Below are 19,180 nucleotides of genomic sequence, written 5' to 3' on the forward strand. Positions count from 1 at the left end.
AGTGAGTTGTCTGAAAACTTAATCACCTAGTTCCCTGTATTTGCTGTAACTGTGATAAGCCTGTTTGTGACCTGTTTAGCCCCAGTAGCCCTACCCTGGATAAGTACTAATTAGAGGAGGATCTTGAACCTATGTGCACTGTAGCTCTCTATAAAGTAATAAAAATAGGAATTTGACTATTGTTCACAATTATTATTGATAGTTATTGTTACTATAATTTTCATGGCATGCATGCAAAATATAACATAAGCTAACTTCTTGGAAGGTTTTCTTCAAGAAATTATTGAGCAATGTGATTTATAAAAAGCCATTTCAACTTGTGCATGGCTATTGGCTTTTATAAGTACCTTACTGCTTTTCTCCTGATGTTCCCCAGTTAAGTCTTTGCTTAATTGATGTCTGTGCTCTCTCCCTTTCTATTTCCCTGGCAGTCTTTTCCCTATAAAAGGACCCATCTGTCTAAGGTAGAGATTCTCTATTTTTATGTACTCATCAGTGACTAAATTGCATGGAGTAGTCATGCTTATAATTTAGAAGTCTCCTTTAACTTGCCTTTTCAGTACAGTGTTTTTCTTTTTCCCTTTCCTTTAAGTAAAATATGTTATTTTCAGTCTGAACCAAGCACCCAAAGTATGTCTAATTTCTAATCATAGTTATAGAACAAAGGGCACATTTTAAACTTGCTAATCCATGGTAATTAAAATTGTACCTGATAAGCTGCTGCTTTTTAAAATATGTAACCCGGTAGAGTAAAGAGAAAGAAAAGCTTTTTTTCAGAAAAGTGACTTATTTTCATTTAATTTTGTTAGACTTGAATTTGAGCGGCAACAGCGAGAAGAATTAGAAAAATTGGAAAGTAAAAGGTAAGCCATGTGGGTTATGGTTTTTAACACTAGTGTAGTCTCACTTTTCCTGTTAAGACTGTCAACTGATTACAACTGTGACTACTTCATGCAGATTAGAGACTGTAGGTCATGTCCCTTCAACTGATTACTTTTACTTTATCTTTGAATTTTTTACATAGTTCATTTTCAAACACATGTGAAAAGGGGGGAAGAGAGTCATTAGGCAAATTTAATACATCCATTAAATTTAATACACCAAATAAATGTTTAAATTTTACTCCAAGTATTTCTTCTTTTAATAATATCCTGAATTCCTAAAAAGCCAAAAGGAAAAAGCTTCCCGTCCTTATACTCTCCTCTTTTTAAATATCTTTCCTTATATTATAGTTCCCTTTATATAACTTGCCTTTTCTTAGTTGTTATTCACTTCTTTTGGGGGGGGGTAATATGGTTGTTTTATTAACTTGGAAAGTTTATACACACATATACACATAAATTAAAATATCATTTTTTCTGATAAAACTAATATTATCTCCTTTTCTTTTGAGTTAGCATCCAGTGGGGGATCATTGTTTTCTGAGTTAACGCAGAACATGTGACTCCCCAAACCAGGCATTTAAATGTTCTAATGGGGATTCCTGTTATTTTCAATGTTATATATTGATAAATAGCATTTTACAATATTTGATGATTGCTATTTATCCTGGTGATTAAATGTTAAATAGCATTAGATATTTGAGCTGGACAGTGAATTGTCAATTATCTCGACTTTGATATTTGACCCCAACGAGTTGAGGACTGCATAAGCATTTTTATTTAATGTCATTTTGTAACTGAATTTCTGTAGAGTTTTTTTGCCATTGGGCTGAATAAAATTACTCACATTTTAATTTAAATTGGGCATGGCTCTTTCTGTTTGAGCTCAGGGGGCTTTTTAAATGATACCATGCATAACACATTATGCTTATAAACTGTACAAAGAAATGATATCAGAGGCTACTTTAGGAGATTCAGGCGAATGATATGTTGGATAGTTAAAGAATTAAAAAAATTAAACAGCATGCTACTGGAAATGAAAAGGACAGTTGGTCCCGGCTCTTTTTTATTCTAGGGAAGGATTTGGCCTTCTGTGGTATGTTCATTATCAGACCATTTCAGTTAGGGGAAAGTTAGAGCAGAATTCAAACATAGTGATCAAATTAATGATCAGTCAACATGTTGGATTTCAGGAAACTCATAGAAGAAATGGAGGAAAAGCAAAAATCCGATAAAGCAGAACTGGAACGGATGCAGCAAGAGGTTGAGACACAGCGCAAGGAGACAGAGATCGTACAGCGCCAGATCCGCAAGCGGGAGGAGAGTCTCCAGCGCCGCAGTTTCCACATAGAGAGCAAGCTGAAGGACCTGCTCGCAGAAAAAGAAAAGTTTGAAGAAGAAAGGCTGAGGGAGCAGCATGAAATTGAGCTGCAGAAGAAGAAGCAAGAAGAAGAGAGCTTTCTCCGAGTTAAAGAAGAACTCCAGCGGCTCCAAGAACTCAACCACAATGAGAAGGCCGAGAAGATTCAGATATTTCAAGAACTGGACCTTCTCAAAAGGGAAAAGGAAGAGCAGTATGCCAAACTCGAATTGGAAAAAAAGAGACTGGAGGAGCAAGAAAAGGAGCAGGTCATGCTTGTGGCCCATCTGGAAGAGCAGCTTCGAGAGAAGCAGGAGATGATCCATCTCCTCCGGCGTGGGGAAGTCCAGCGGGCAGAGGAGGAGAGGCGCGACCTGGAAGGCATCAGGGAGTCCCTCCTGCGTGCCAAGGAGGCGCGGGTGGAGGGGGACGACAGTGGCGAGGAGTTAGAACGAGCACAGCTGCATTTCCTAGAGTTTAAGAGAAGGCAGCTGATCAAATTAGCCAACTTGGAGAAGGATCTGGTCGAGCAGAAGGACCTCCTGAAAAAGGAGGTCGAAGAAGAACAGGAAATCCTGGAGCGTCTAAAGTCAGAAAACGAGGAAGAATTCCAGTTGTTGGGAAAGAGTGATGAGAGTGTCACAAATGTTACCTTGGCGGCGCAAGATTTAGAGAAAATAAAGCCAGCGGAGTACAGGCTGCAGTATAAAGAGCGCCAGCTCCAATACCTCCTGCAGAATCACTTGCCGACATTGTTAGAAGAAAAGCAGAGGGCCTTTGAAATCCTGGACAGAGGTCCTCTCAGCTTAGACAACACCCTGTATCAAGTAGAGAAAGAAATGGAAGAAAAAGAAGAACAACTTGCGCAGTACCAGGCCAATGCAAGTCAGCTGCAGAAGCTCCAAGCCACCTTTGAATTCACTGCCAACATTGCACGTCAGGAAGAAAAAGTGAGGAAAAAGGAAAAGGAGATTCTGGAATCGCGGGAGAAGCAGCAGAGAGAGGCACTGGAGCGTGCCGTCGCCAGGCTGGAGAGGAGGCACTCCGCGCTGCAGCGGCGCTCTACCCTGGGCCTGGAGATAGAGGAGCAGAGGCAGAAGCTGGCCTCTCTGAACAGCAGCAGCAGTGAGCAGTCAGGGCTGCGAGCCAGCCTGGAAGCTGAGCAGGAGGCCCTGGAGAAGGACCAGGAAAGGTGAGGAGGGAAGGAAGGGAAAGTGGGGCACAGCATTGCTGCCAATGGTGGTTTGCATTCACCTTCTCCATAGAGTGTTTCCCACTGTCTTCACAAAATAATTCTTTGGATGCCAGTCCAACTCTTTAGATTCTAATACACTGTCAAATTTACCAAACCTAAGGAAAGCATCCTCTACATTCTTTTCTTTCTCCTTAAGATCTTTATTGTAATATCTTTGGCCTAACACACACAAACAAAAATCTCACCTGTTACCCTACTGACCTAACAACTGTCTATGTTTTTTAACAGTTGATAAGTAGGGTAAATTCCACTCTCCGTTCTTCATTCCACCCTTCCCTTCTTTTGCCATCCAGCCCTTTTCTTATCCTGTTTTCCCTCCCTTTCTGCCTCCATTCTTTTTCTTTCCTTCTTTGCTTTCTCCCTCATTTTCCTCCTTTCTCTCTCCTTTCCTCCTTTCTCCTTCCTTAGCACTGGCCAACACCTCCATGACCAGCTCTTGTTCCAGTGAAACCTCATCCCTGAGCTTACAGGTGCCCAGATTGTACTGTTCTCCATGGCTGGTACGGGACCAGAGAGCATTACTTCTCCTGGGGAGTCCCTGGAATTCTGTGTTAAGAAACAAGCGACTGAACAATACTATCCAGATGTTCTAAATACAGTGATATATTTAAGCATGCTTGGCGATGACTTAGTGATACCACATTTGGTGTTGTCAAAAGTAAAACTGACAACTAGTACCATTTTCGTGTAACGGAAGAATACTTATCCTCTAGCTATTCCCTGTTATCCTGCTTCTCACATAATACGTTCTCAAAACCCTCCAAAGGTGTGTGGCCAACAGCTGATTTGGAGTTCTGTGAGGGAATCTGTGCATTTCCTTTAACTCCAGACCCTTTGGGCGGTCTTAACTGGGCCCAAGTTGGAAGTCTTGGAACACCACCCCATCCCATCATTCCTTCTTGGCGTAGCATTCTTGAGGGTCCATGGCAGAAGCCCAGTCTGCTGACCTTAAGGAGCCCAGCCTGACAATGGCAGAGGCCTAGATCAGTGCTGATTTGCAAGGCAGTCAGCTGGAGTCTCTGGCCATCCTTTTGCTTGGGAAGGTTGGGACAAACTCCTTTCTAGTTATCTCCTTTTGCTATGGATTCTATTTACTTTGTTCTCTCATAATTCCCTTAGGTAAAACAAATAACTGTCTGAAACTATAATGCTGTTACTTCAGAGAAATAGGTCAGAGGTTTAAGAAAATGATCACAGGTGTGTTATGCAAATGAAATTGCTGGACAAAGCTCCTTTCCCAGAAAATTTAAAGTAGTGGAGGGCATGCTCTCAATTTGTACCCTGCAGTGTGCAATAAGAATGCAGGGTGAGCTTTTAGTTTGATGTCCCTGGCTTTTGTCAACCGGCTACACTCCCTGGCCATTAGTATTAATCCTTTATAATAGCTACCGTATCTTGATTTCCAGGGCAGTGATTTGCCCGACTCAGCATTCCTCCTGGAGCCACACAAAGGAGTCTTTTATCTTCATGTGTTTTGATGGAGTGGACTTTGCTAAGACCTAATTCAGGACAACAGATTCTGAGCTTTTTGTTCTGACTGTGATGCTCTTGCAACTTTCTGTGGGTGTTGGTTTTGTGTTTTATGAGCTCTCTGGGTTCTCATGGCCAAAACAGCCTGATTTGAGTGTTTGTGGAATTCCACAGTGTGAAATAATAACTTCATGTGGCACCAGGTCGGACAGCAGTGTACTGAGCTTGGCTGTCCCTGTTGGCTTGCTTTCTGAACAAGATTTCAGCCATTTTCTGTCTTCCCCACTCAATAGTTCTCTAACCACTGGGGACAAGTGTCACACAGTTAGAAAGAGGCAGAGCTGCAAATGAACCTAGATCTACCTAGGGCTGTGTACCACTCAACTTTTAATCACATTTTCCTCTTGTCTACTGCCCAGGTGCTGCTGTTCGGCAGCCAGTTCTTCACTTGCACTGTGCCTCTTTTCTGGGATGCCCTGCTTGTCCCTCACCACCCATGTGATTGTACTCACCCTCAGGACCCCACTCAAATCCCTTTGCTCTGTGGAGTCTTGTCCATACCCTAGTCCTAAAGGATCAGTGCTCATTTACAAGGCAATCAGCTGGAGTCAGATGGCACAGTAGCTGTCATCTGCATTGTAAACACTGGCAATTACTTACTTAGATCTAACTTGTTTTCCTTACCATTTCTCAGACTCTGTATTAATGTTGTTCACTGGTTTTTGCCCGCCAGCTGGTTCCTAACATCACTCTGTCATGCTTGTTCCTTCCTCCTCTGAAAATGTTATATGCTTTGTGATTTGATGCTCAGTAAGTACTTGCTAACCAATAGACAACTGAAGGACTGAATGAAGCTGGGCATTGCCTCTTATGGAATTCACAAGGGCTGACCCTGGCGTCCCTGTAAGTCACATTTCTGAGTTAACAACTTGGGTTTCGTGTTTAGGATGGAGTAGCCAAGTGGCTTCTGGTGACACTGAATGAGGGCAGTGCCACGCTACAGCGTCTTAAGATTAAATTGCTGATTTTTGGATTTGGAGCTGAAGGAATCTAGAGAAACTGATGGGTGCTTGCACTTGATATATAAGACTGAGACCCAGGTTTCATTCACTTATCCTGGCTTCCTTAGGGAGTGGACCGTAGCCCCTGGCCGGGTCTTATATTCCCTAGGCCAAATTTACTCACAAGATGGCCCAGGGGTCAAGGAGGCTTGGGCCCATGTGAGAATGGCCTTGCACACACTTGGTCTCATATTGTATCATTTATCACTAGAAAGAAATGTTTTGTTCCACAATTCATGCTGTATTTTAATTTTTTGAGATACTCAGCCTTCTTTTGTAGGTTTTTTTTTACCTAGTTCTCTTTCTATACCCTTTATTTTGACCAAAGTAGATTCCTGGTCTTTTTGGCTTAGTTTCTTTGTTTATATTGCTTTCTGTATCTGGAGAATCTTCTACATCATCTCTAAATATCCAATTTCAGCTGGCTTCTGAAAGCTCAGAACTGCCTTGACCATGAATGTTCTTCTAGAATTGTGGTTTTAAACAACTCATTGAACCTAAGCCTTGTTTTACAAATGGAAATATGTAGTGGGTTCCAGTACCAGCCATTTTGAACCAGGGGTAGAGGACCCAGAGCCACACACCTGCTTCTGAGATTTTGCTGGGGACACAGTGGGCATATCTTTCTCTCTGGCTTTTGGACACCTTCAGCCCTTTTCTGAGCCCCTCCTGTAGTGCATCACCACCTTCTATAGTGTCTTTAATGTGTGTGTCCTTTTTTACTAGAAGGCAGAGGTCTTTGACAAGAGTTTGCCTTTGTACAAACACACACACACACACACACACACACACATATATAGTTTACATCATTGTTCATTTTTATACAGTTTGTTTTCTCATCTCTGGTATAGTCCCTATAAAATTCCCCATAAAATTCACCCATGAACCATGACCATGGTCTCTTGTGTTCTTCCTATACCTGTTTTAATCCCTCTCCCTCTCCTGATGAATGTCTCTATGATTTATCATTGCCTGCTAGTTTTGTCTTTCTTTTCTCAATTCCTTATCTGGTTCCCCTATTTTCCTCCTATGAGTGAAGCCATCCAATATTTTTCTTTTTCCTTTTCACTCGTTTCAATGAGCATAATCCCTTCCAGTTCCATCTACGTTGCTGCAAATGGCATGAGTTTATATTTTTGATTGCAGAATAGTATTCCTTTGTGTATATGTACCACATCTTCTTGATCCAGTCATCTATTTTGGGGCATTTAGGTTGTTTCCATATCTTACCTATTGTAAATAGTGGCTGCACTAAACACAGGAATGCTTGTTTCCTTTTGAATTAATGTTTTTGTGTCCTTGTACAAAGAGTTTTTGTCTGGATTCTCCATGGTTTCTAGAACAATGCCCCAGCCAGTGAAGATGTTATGGAAGTACAATTAATGATTGAATCCATTTAATTCCCATCTCTATAGGTTAGAACATGAAATTCAACAATTGAAACAGAAGATCTGTGAGGTTGATAGTGTTTACACAGGACATCATGGAAGCTTGGAAGGGAAGGCTACTTCTTCCAGCTTGCCATCCAGTGCTGAAAAATCTCATCTGTTCCCTCTGATGGATGCTAGGTACCAGTCGTTAAGCTGATGCCATGCCTGCCTTGCTGATGTGCTTCAGTGGTTGTTGTGCTTTATATCATCCAGTTTGCCTCTATCAAAGATTACAAGTAATGCATGTCCGTAAGGTGTACTTTGTTTTCATTAATAGTTGCCCAGGAATGGTGGATTGAGGTAATCATTTGAAGGAAACTGGCCAGCTAAGTCTAAGGGATGTTGTTGCAAGTAGTTTACATGAGATGGTAGAATTATAAAGTTCTAGGAGACCAGATCATCTAGAAGGAATGATAATACAAAACCTCAAAAAGAACAAAGTAGTAGATTAAATTGAGTTGTACTAAAAAGGAGGGTCTAATGCTGACAGTTACTTTAGAAATGCCATTGATTGCAAATAAATGAAGACTGTTTGAAAAACTGCAAGTCTATTTAGAATGATAGTGAAAATGTTTTCTGATATTGCTATAGCAACATAATTACTTTGTGACTTAGAGCTCTCAGATAAATTGAGTAAATCATTCTTTGCCTATAGGAAAATGGATTATTTTCTTCAAATTATCCGTGCCAGGGGGACATTTCAAATTGGGCTGTCCAGAGCCCCAGGTACTAGGAAATAATGTATTTGGATATTCAAAGCTACTCAGCATGACATGAGTCTCTGTACTTCTTGAAATCTAGGACTGTATCTTCTGCAGGGCTAGTTTAAAATTGAAGTAAAGATCTGGGGAGATAATTTATTACTGGCCTTGGTGCAGGTTTAGCTGTTCATGACTTTCTTTTAAATATTAAAAGGTAAATACTTTATTACCTTAACTTCATCCTCAAGTGTATTATACCTCAACTTTCTCCTCAGGTCAATTATATTATATGGACTTAAATACCTAAAATATTAACCTCTCTAACATTTCAGAAAAACATTTAACCATGGTCAGTAGTACAGAAATGTTGATTATGTGCTTAGGAAAATGAAGTCAGCCTTTTTGTTTGTTTTTAGTATACTAAGATATAAACATGCTAACCCCATCTACTTAAAAAAAAAAACTATCTTTATTGGGAGAGGGAGAGACTAAATCTGAGTAAAAAGCCTGTCATTTGGGCAGTGAGAACCACCAGAAAGATTTTAGATGGAACTTTAAGTCGCTAGTCTGATTCTGCTGACCAGATGACTGTACTTAATGCACTGTCCTCAGCATTACATATTATGTGGGATACCAGATACTCAGTTCACAAGTGTGTTGAAAGTCAACTCTACTCTGACTTTCTTATGTTCTTTAAATTTCACTGTATTATTCCTGTGCCAGGCATTTTGGAAGGTGGAGACTTAAAATGTGATTCCCTTGATCAGGTGTAGTAGTCCATTTGGTGAGACACAAATAGGAATAATGAGAAGCATTTTTCTGGCATACTAGTGAGGAATTCTAGAAAGTGTTCCCACTTTTTTCCCCCTCCATTTGACTCCTCTTCATGTAAGATCTTTATTCCTCTTGTGATATGAGAGATAGTAATCACCATTTTCTGTATGATGAAACTGAGACTTGTGTATAGTGTTGGATCTCAGAGTGAAATCTCAGACCACAGATTTGCCTTACAAAAGTGTCTGTGATTCTGTCTACCAGACAGCAGGAATTCCACTGTGGAAATTCAGGACATAGTTAGATGGGATCACTTAGTCTCCTTTCCTCGTCCAACCTTCTGTTATTCTGTTGATTGACCAATTGTCTCTTATTTGGGTAAAACCTAGACAGTGTGAACACATGGCACTAGATGTCTTACTAGGTAAAGATGTTAAGGAGCAAAGTTGTTGTTTGGTATTTGGAATCAGAAAGTTGCCTGTGATGAAGGGTGTAGTAAAGAAATCTCTAAATATCCAGTGTGGTTAAACATACTCTGTTACCCCCACCTCTGTTGTTTTCAGGATCAGTGCTTACATTGAAGAGGAAGTTCAAAGGCGGCTTCAGGATTTGCATCGTGTGATTGGCGATGACACTAATACATCAGCAGATGTGACAAAGGTGAGCTGGAGGGACCAGACAACACAACCTTTCTTTTCACAATGACCCCTCAATAAGTTATTGGTGGCGGTGAGTTCTTTTATTATGTTTCTCAGTAGAAAAAAAAAAGTGAGAGGTAAAATAGTCTGGAAACATTAAATAATGCTTGGGTAGAACTTGTGATGGTTTACAAATAGTATTGATTAAAGAATAATGTCACTAAAATTTTTTGAATTCCTGGGGGAAATTTTAAGTGACTATAAGTTTCCTAAAATGTTTTATTTACGGCCCTCCCTGGTGGTGCAGCGGGTTAAAGCACAGCACTGAGAAGCTAAAGCCACTTCCCCATGAGTTCGATTCCCACCTGCCCCGGAGGTGACCACATGGCGTGGCAGACCTCTCCTCACCTGCCCACTGCTCCCCTCAGCATTGTACTTAATAGATCTGCCTGTTCTGTCCCCCACTCTGTCTCTGGTGAAGCCTCTCATCGCCCCTGAGCCTCTGGCCTGTACCTCAGCTCTGTATACACAAATAAATAAATCTTTTTTAAAAAAATGTTTTATTTACTTTGATTTATAAAAATTTATATGTAACATTTTCTGTGTTCTCCAAAAATACAATCAATTTCCTTAAGGATTTTGTTTGCTAAATTATACCAAATAAATACAAATTTTGCCTTTGAGAAGATACATATTTGTGATAAGTTGATCTTGATCAAATTAGAGATACTTTATTTCTGTTCTGCAAAAAAAGTGTCCTGAGGAAATCTCTCTCTTAATATTATTTTTAAAATTTTAAGATATGGAAAAATAGCTCAGTTTTCTTACAGGCAGATGAATCGATAGAGTCATGTTTACCTTGGGAATAGAAGGGTTGTCATTGTTCAGTGACAAGTATGTTTCTTTAAAATTTTGTCCCCATAAATATTTCTAATCAAATCAGTTCTTTCCCCCTCTATGAACATACTATAATTTAATATAGAGGGCTTTTTATTTTCTTTTCAGGATAATGAGAAACTTCACAATGGTACCATTCAACGTAAGCTAAAATATGAGGTAGGTAATGATTTTTTAGATTGATAGGGTCGCCTTAAATTATGTCATGCTTGTGTGATTAAATTTTCTTAATGTTTAGTTGCATAATTAGAATTTTGAAGTCCCAGTGAGATTAATGGCTAATAGGGAAGGCAGGCTATTATATGGACTTAAAATTAAATGGAATCCTGCAGTTTAAAACTGCTTTGACTTTATTTCAATGGCACATAGCTGTGGTGGAGGCCTTTGCCCAGGTTTTCTTTCGTAACTGTATCCTTTCCCTTAGTCTGCATTTAAAAGGCAGAATTATATAATCAGAATCAGATATGAGGTTTGAAAATGAAACTGAGCACTTCTTGATGTTTTTTAAAACCTGCTTTCTTTACAGACACCAAGTTGGCTTTAGTACAAAGGAAATACTCTGGTTGATTAGCTTGCTTCTCTGGTAGATTGGGCATACAGTTTGTAAGGTTTTTTTTACTTATATTTTCCCCAGTGAGGGACTTGTCCTTGCTGTCTATTCCTAAATCAAAAAAGTGAAAAGCAAAACTGTTGGTGGTGGGCTTCTCTTATAAAGAGTGTGAGTGTTCTTACTACATAGAAAGCAGGAAGCAAAAAAAATGGGTCTCCACAGTAGTGTCACTGTCTTGTCCACTGCCGCACCTTCTATTCCAGTAATCCAACACCCTTATCCTTATCTTCTGAACACCCTTATCCTTATCTTGTGAAGAGTAAGACCTTGCCTACATTTATTCTCCTTTGTTGTTATGGGAAAGGTAGTCTAACCAAGACAGATAACTAAAAATTCTTAGAAAACAAATCAAGAAGTGACAGAAACATGAATTGGGTTGAATCCTTGTTAGTTTCTTTTTGCTTTGCTTCTGATTACATTGCATAGGTTCTGATTTCTTTTACATTTTAGACAAAAGGTCATGGACTTACTTTAAAAATTAAATATGATCATTTTGAAAATTAGGTCAAATATGAAGACTTACTTTAGAATAAAGTAACCAGGAAATAGATATTGTGGATCAATCCCATACTACATATATATCTCAGCATACTTCACACTTTCATAAGATATATGGTATAAGGTAATTGATGTTCTGTGAGCATCAGATCTTTCTTTCTTAAATCATGTATCAATCGATAAAAATGATTTAGCTTTCTGATTTAGCCCTGAATTAATGCACTCAATGAAACCAATGACTACAAGAACCATCATGTACAAAAGAATCACAAAACTTGCTACCACATTTACATTTCAACTGTTTTTGACATCTTGAACAGAAAAGTTCTGTTACCCAGATTTTGCCCAGAAGTGTCACTTGACACTTCCAGTGCCACTGAAGTGAAGAGAATGGAGGTGGATCAGAACAGCCACCGGAATCTTCCCATAACTTGAAACCTCTTAGGCCCTACAACTCCCTCCTCAGCATTGCTGGCTCAAACCTTCCAGTGGAGGGATCAGTCCTCATCATACAAGGTGCAGAACAGTGATTACAAATATTGTCACCCTGAGCACACAGGCAGTGTCCAACCAAAATGTCTTAATTTGCCTAAAATACCTTTTCTTAATGAAAACTATACCAGCAATGTACATGATTTGCAAGCTAAGTCAGAAAGCATCAGTGAATTGATGACTGGTAGTGATGAATCCTGTGTGGGAATCCAGTCTGGCTGGACTCTGCTTCAACACACATCTCAGAAAGGATAAACAGTGGAATAAACAGGCCAGACAAAACCAGTTCCTCTCCTTTGTCCTTTCAGCAAGTGCATCCTATGGCTTTCTTCAGAGTGTACCAGCCTCAGTGTTTTGAACCAAGCAGCATGCTGAGAAAGAGTTAGCTGTTCAAAAAACTAATTCTTCAGAGTCACTGATCAGTACCAGGACAGAAGGAAGCAGTAGGTTGGGATATTTTCACCAAATACTCTCAGACCATTATGAAGATACTGGTTCTCACTTGCAAGAGGCTGGCACAAAGGTGATCAGCCACATGAGGAGTTTGTGTGACCCATATCCCAACTTTCATCAGATGCCTACCATTTTTGCAACACTTACCCCTGGACACACCTTGAAGTCTCACAGCGCACCATTAGAATCTTACTCTCCCCTAGCTCAGAGTAGAGGCAACAAGAGCAAAGAAACAGGGGGTGCCAGGCCAGCAGAGCATACCATGCCTTACAGAGCACCACACCTCCTTCCTACCTCCACAGCTGCAAAGTTAGCAGATGCTTCGCCAAGCTCAGTTTTCCAACTGGAAAATGAAGATGCTAGTAAGAGTTCTGCATTGAAACAAGCCCTTGTACAATTCCCAGACCAGATGCTGAAACTTCAAGAGTGCCCTTTAAAAGACTTTCTTGAGCAGGTGACTTGTTCCTTACCAGAACTTTTGAGTGACATGAATGATGTGAAAGGCTTGTTATTGCAACTGCACAGAACCAGTCCCCCAGATAGCGTGCTTGCTCCTGCTTCATTCAACTTTATATGCATGGGTTGTGTCTTATTCCCAACCCAACTCAGTGGGAATTTTTTTATGCTTTGCCCCTCTCTGATCTACATGAGATCCAAATTGGCTTTGGTGGACAGAGTATTCAATTTCTGGCCTCTGCTGAGAGTCTCCTTCTCACTGTATTTAGTTACAACAGAAACCTCTGTCAACAGACACGCCATGACTTCCTCTGTGTCCTGACATCTGAGTCTGAGTTTTCTGCCTGCACTAATCATCCTTAGCTCCAACAGATCTGGTTCAGCTTTCTCTTGATTGGAAAGCAGAAATTCTTGATTTAGTTTTGGCAGATGGGGTTCAGTTGTCATCCAAATTCCACAATACTTTAGTTGATCTGATTTATTTCCATCATGGAAACTAACATTCCCTCTGTCGGAGGTCCAGTTGATATTCTACACAACAGTCAGAGTCGAGGTTAATCCAGCCAGAACTGCTGCTGTCACTCATCCTTCTGACCACCCACAGCGCCCTCGTGAGGGGAGATCAAGTGTTCCACCCTTACACTTGTTCTCTAAACATACCTTTTACACAAAAACAATTTGATGTGGCCAAATTGTATGATATAAGGGCATTCATGTGCCTTGTTGTCCCAGAAAAGAAAAAAATTACCAACAGTTGAACTTATTTTCTTACAAAAACTCAAACTTCCTTCCGATTCAGGAACTAGTCAGATTGAACACTGTCTCAAGGCCCACAGTGTCCGATTGTCCAGCAGCCTGTTGTGTGTCTGCAGGGCAGTCAGAATGTGGCACCTGAAGTCTGGAAACTGACCCGAAACTTTCAGGAAGAGGCTCTATGGCTTATCTCACATTTTACAAGGCTTGAGGACTGAGAAGTATAGAAATACTCCATATTTTTTGTGAATTTTAATAAAATGAACATGATATCTCAATGGAGCTAATTGATTTGAAACTGGAAAAATGCACACCTCTAAAAGTTGAAAATGTCAATGTTTTTAATATGTACAATAAAATAAAAACTGATAGCAGAACACTGATAAAATATCTATATTACCACTCTGCTTCATGTTCCTGAAACTCAGCCTTATAAATTTGAGTCTGCCTCATTATTTATGAGGTGATTAAAGCACTTCTGATTGTGTTGACTCCATGTCGACTTGTAGTACGATGACTTGGATACTGCTGGATTTCAGCAGGCTAATTGGTACTGCCTGAAAAAGTGCTGGGGTTGGCAATGACCTTTGTTGACATCCTCCATTTTAGCTATGAGTAGGACAGCTCTGTAGCAGAGAACATTAGTGATGGGTTCAGCTTCCTGAAAGAAGAGGATTTAAAATCTTCACCCATCACTGATTGGTGCAATGGAAAACACACTGTATTCCCTGCTGTCTCCTCCATAAGCCAATTGCCTTTTCCTTCCTCCTTTCAGACTAGTGGAGCATTCCTTTTCAACCTGTGCCTTGCTTTGAGTACCCTTCCTATTTGCCTCATGCCCATCAATATTAATTTTGTCTACGTCGGTTCTGGGGAAATGAATGGCAAAGGGCAGGGAACTGAACATTTGGTAGGTACAACCTGTGGCTACAGCCTTACAGTGGAGGCATTGTTCTCTCTTTCAGTCTTTAGACTCAAATGATCTTAGATGGAACAAGTTCTGGTTGGTTCCACTACCCTCCCTATCCATCCATACATACATACATACCCTTCCTGTGACATCTTTTGAGTCTGGGATGAGGGCATCATTAAAATGAGTTAGCTTATTGCAATCTTGGCTGATAGATCTTATATCATGGAAAAGACTTCTAAAATGAACCAAGATATTCTAGTATTGTATGATATATCCTAGATAAAAAGATTAGAAATGATTATGAAAACCAAAGGGAGAGGAATTACAGGTGCCAGCAGAGGGATACTATAATTGGAAAAGGAAACAATGTCCTTAATTTTACCAAAGAGAGAGAAAAATTATGCAGACTTGCTTGTTCTCTCAGGTAAAACTACTTAATTTTACTGTCTTCTAACTTATGGCCTTTACTATCATTCATAGATTAAAACTTCAGCAAATAGGAGCATGTGTAAGCCATGTGTTCACTATGACTTCTTCATTCAGCTTTGTGATCCAGCTAGGCCACAATAAGGATTACTTTCTGGTCTCATCACACAGCAGAAATAGCCTCTGGTGTATTCAGATGTTACATGTCATTTCTCTCACCTAAGCACACTTATTACCTTGAGCTCAAATGTGGTAGCTGATAATGAGAATTTGATTTACTTTCCATGAAATAAGTGTTAAGGTTGTCATAATATCTGTAGAAGCCAGTAGAGTAGTGTTTATGCCTTTACACTGTGGCATCTCCCTATGGCTCCACTGTCTCTTTCTTGAGAGTTCTGTACTCATGATACTACATTAGGGAGCAGGGATGAGAGTCTCAGAATCTAGCCTAATGGAACATCCTCTCAGTTGTAATGAATTTCTTATTCAGGAAAATAAAATAGGTACATATATATTTTGTTATGTGGCATTTTGTATTGTTGTAATATAGGCATAAGCATTTGCATCATGGGACCTCTTAATGCATTCTAGACAATACCTCTTTGAGTACTTTTGAAACAGTGATTTCATCTGAATTTGATTAAAATCCATTTTGCTCACAGCTGCATGTTTTACAGACTTGTGGTTGGCAGGGTGAATTTATTTAGTCTTTGTGGAAAAACATTTCAAAACATTTTGTGTCCCTATACTCATTATACATAAATGCATGTATGTGTGTATATGTGTCCTTTGGAGAGTACTAGTTTTCCAGCAGTAGTAATTACAGTGACTTTTATTTACATTCTTTTCCCTAGATTATTTAAAGCTTTGCACGATAAATAGATAAGAGCACTTTTATTAATGTTTCTTTGATAGTCAAATTGACTTAGTGAATAGGTCAGTTTTCTAATGAGGTTATTTTGTTAATTTTATTTACACAGCCTTCAGCATGCATCTTAGACAGTTCTGCTTCACCCCTTAAAATACCTTGGGTGATGGATGTCATGTCAGTCAACTATTGCCAAATAACAAACCACCCTCAAAAGCTCAGTGGCATTCAATAGTAGCAGCAACAACAGAAAGCTTTTTATTTCTCATTAATAGCTTGCAAATAGGTTGAACTGGCTTTGTGGTAGGAGAGCAGGTCATCTGCTGCTCACTGGTTCATCTGCTCTTCATGTCCCATTTTGGAGTCTGTGCTGAAGATACTATGGCAATTGTGATGATAACAGAAAGCATAAAATGTCAACCATCTTGGTAACTCCCAATGGCCAACTCAAATCAGATAACCAATTCCAGAGTCAAGGGGAAAGAAAATACATTCAATCGACCAAGAAACTATAACAAGACAAAGAATATACACTACTAATGCCACCATTACTAGTAGTAATAGTACTACTATTAGTGCTGCTCATGGGGACGGAATTAGATCAGTAATTCAATCTTGGGTCTCTTGGGAGAGGAAATATATTATGTTAGGGTTCCCAAGGCTATTGAAGAGAAAATTCAGATAAGGTTTGTAGGATTTAATCCCTAATGGAAATATTGAATTACTGGGAAGAACATGTCACAGGCCTTTAAAATCAACTATTCCAATTCGCTTTCCCATTCAGATAAGATGGTAACTGTCTACCCCGAAACAGTTTGCTCATTGGGAAATGTTTTTCTGTTAAACTGTAGTTTCCATCACCTTCTATGTAAGGTCTCCACCTGCAGAGTCCCGCCATTTGTGGCACTCTTCCATGGCAGAATAAAGCAAGTCTGTTCAACATGCTGTCTGTGTATCATAACCTTTTAGTAGATAGTTATTCCCTTTATCACCTCTGATTTTTCTTCTTCACATCCAGAGGGACTCTTCAGTTTATCTGCTGTTTCTTATACAGCACAATTTTTAATCCACTACATCCAATGTCCTGTTTTGGATGCACCCTTATCATTTGTTAAAGCCTCCTTATGAGAAATGAAAGATTCAGTTGGTGAGAACTAAAGCCTATATTAAATCATTCTCCTTTAATATCTGGTTTAAATCTTTTATTGCTGAAAATGCAATGGGTTACAATCCCAATTTGTTTATAGTGTATGAAACTCTTTCCCTGTACTGTTCCTTTTGAGTCCCAGAGTGCTCCCATTGGGATGGAGGAGTAACTGTCATTGATCACCATTCCATATTTGGGGATTTAACTCCCAGATCCTTTGATTGAGAGTTGGACTCTAATCCATCTCTTATTCCAGATGTGTATTAGAATCACAACACCAAAGTCACCTCCAAGTCATGGTGGTTCTTGACATTTTTGAGTAAATTTTTTAACTGATTTTTTTTAATGGGATTGACTGTGCTAGAAATGAATATGTGCAAGACTTGCTAAATTGATTCTTTTCTGACTTGAAAACTTTTCTTTAAATTTCTAGACATTAAAGTTTATTTCTCTTTTTATGAGTTTGGGTTTTTCTTCCTGAGAATTGCTTCACCAGTGTCTGCAAAATTGTTTCTTTGCTTGAACCTTATGCCACTTTTTTGCTATCTGCATTTTTAGATCCTACATAAAAAATTTTGGATACAGACATAGTGTAAATGTAGTATGGATAACCTTGTATACTTAATATTGCTTCTCTAACTAGAAGGATAAACATTATGTGCTATGGAAACCTGATTGTGAACCCTCCCAAACCTCCTCCCACCCCTCCCCCAACACCCACTTTAATTTCTCCAGCATCTTGGAGTTTAGCACAGTTTGAACCTTAAGTAGAGCCCTGTAAAAATTAGTGAGTGAAAATGAGTGGTACTTTTCATGGCTAATCAAAGACATTGTAGAATAGAAGGGGGAACATGTGATTTTCCTCTTCCAAGTGACCCAAGCCTCTGTATTGTATGATAGTCCTGTTGCAGCTGTTGCCATATTCTTAATCTGTCATTCTAGATCCATTATTTAGTCTTTTTTTTGAAATAATCAGTTTAATGATGAGTTATCCAGAAACAATAGCCATTATAGGAAGATGTCTTTAATCCTTAAGAGAAAGATGGTGACATTTTTCATAGTTTTAAGTTGAAACATTCATCAGATAGTCCAATATTGGAACAATGTTGATCACTTCAGATATGTATGAATATGAAATAATCTGTATGAAATAATCTATTCTGATAGCCAGATCTTTGGGATTTACCCAAAGGATAATAAGGGTAAATAATATATTTCACAAATATCTTTGTCCAAAACAGTTTTTCATTTTTCAGGGTGATTTATCCTTAGAGATGAATATCAAAATGAAAGAAATACTCCTTTATTTAAAAACTTATTTCTGTTCTAAATCCACTTTTAAATGAATTTTGAGTGTCATTTATTGACAGAGAGGGTTAGGATGTACCTGTAGCATGTGTTGCCATATATCTTAGCAAGATCAAATTCAGTTATATGCACTGATCTTTCTAAGATATCATGGTTTTACCAAAAGTCATAGGAGTAAGCTGCTTCACCTTCTGCATATGATTATAAACTTATTTTTGGTTTTTACCATATTCCTAAATTATAACTATTTGTGTGGCTTTTCTTTATTCCCTGTCTTTTGCAACATAGCACATATTTGGGTATATAATAGATTATTACCATTTCCACTGTAGACCCCATTTTCAAATTGTTGGGAAGTAATATGCCGGGTTGTAGTAGATGATTGATACATAATAGCTCTAGTTATGTATCACTACTGTATTTGCCTGTTGGAAAAAAAAGAGAAAGTTACAAATATATGCATATGTTGGGAACATATAAAGGACAATTAACAATTTTGCTCCATCTTCTTTGACACAACAGGCATAACCAGTATTCTGAAGGCAAAGCTCAGACATACAACTCTAGATCAGATAACGTTCTTTAGATCAACCTTGTCATGGTCAAAGTGTACACTGAATTTAGCCATCTGGTATGTAATTAAGTGTTTAGGGGGAATTGTTGATGACTCCCTCTAGAATTGATCCATGTTTTACCCTCTGTAGTGCTGGCAGTGATCTAAGTGGATGCGTATGCCATTTCCTATTAATTTCCTTAATTTGCCCCCTAAGAAGGGGATAGAATAGGAGA

The 19,180-nt window shown here is 39.1% G+C and overlaps 1 protein-coding gene across 2 annotated transcripts in view; it reads left to right on the top strand.

The window, feature by feature from the left end:
• Window positions 1-19,180, top strand: part of KIF16B (kinesin family member 16B) — a 252,959-nt gene that overhangs the window by 162,240 nt on the left and 71,539 nt on the right. The window contains exons 18-23 of one of the 2 annotated variants that reach the window (XM_012728321.1): window positions 432-464; window positions 810-863; window positions 2,075-3,433; window positions 7,443-7,595; window positions 9,496-9,592; window positions 10,576-10,626. In XM_012728321.1, coding sequence (XP_012583775.1) covers window positions 432-464; window positions 810-863; window positions 2,075-3,433; window positions 7,443-7,595; window positions 9,496-9,592; window positions 10,576-10,626 — 1,747 coding nt within the window. The remainder of the gene's footprint in view (window positions 1-431; window positions 465-809; window positions 864-2,074; window positions 3,434-7,442; window positions 7,596-9,495; window positions 9,593-10,575; window positions 10,627-19,180) is intronic. The other variant, XM_004687156.1, reaches the window with a different exon arrangement.

The sequence above is a fragment of the Condylura cristata genome, unplaced genomic scaffold (assembly GCF_000260355.1).
Source record: "Condylura cristata isolate star-nosed mole 26May11 unplaced genomic scaffold, ConCri1.0 scaffold00022, whole genome shotgun sequence".
NCBI lineage: Eukaryota > Metazoa > Chordata > Mammalia > Eulipotyphla > Talpidae > Condylura > Condylura cristata.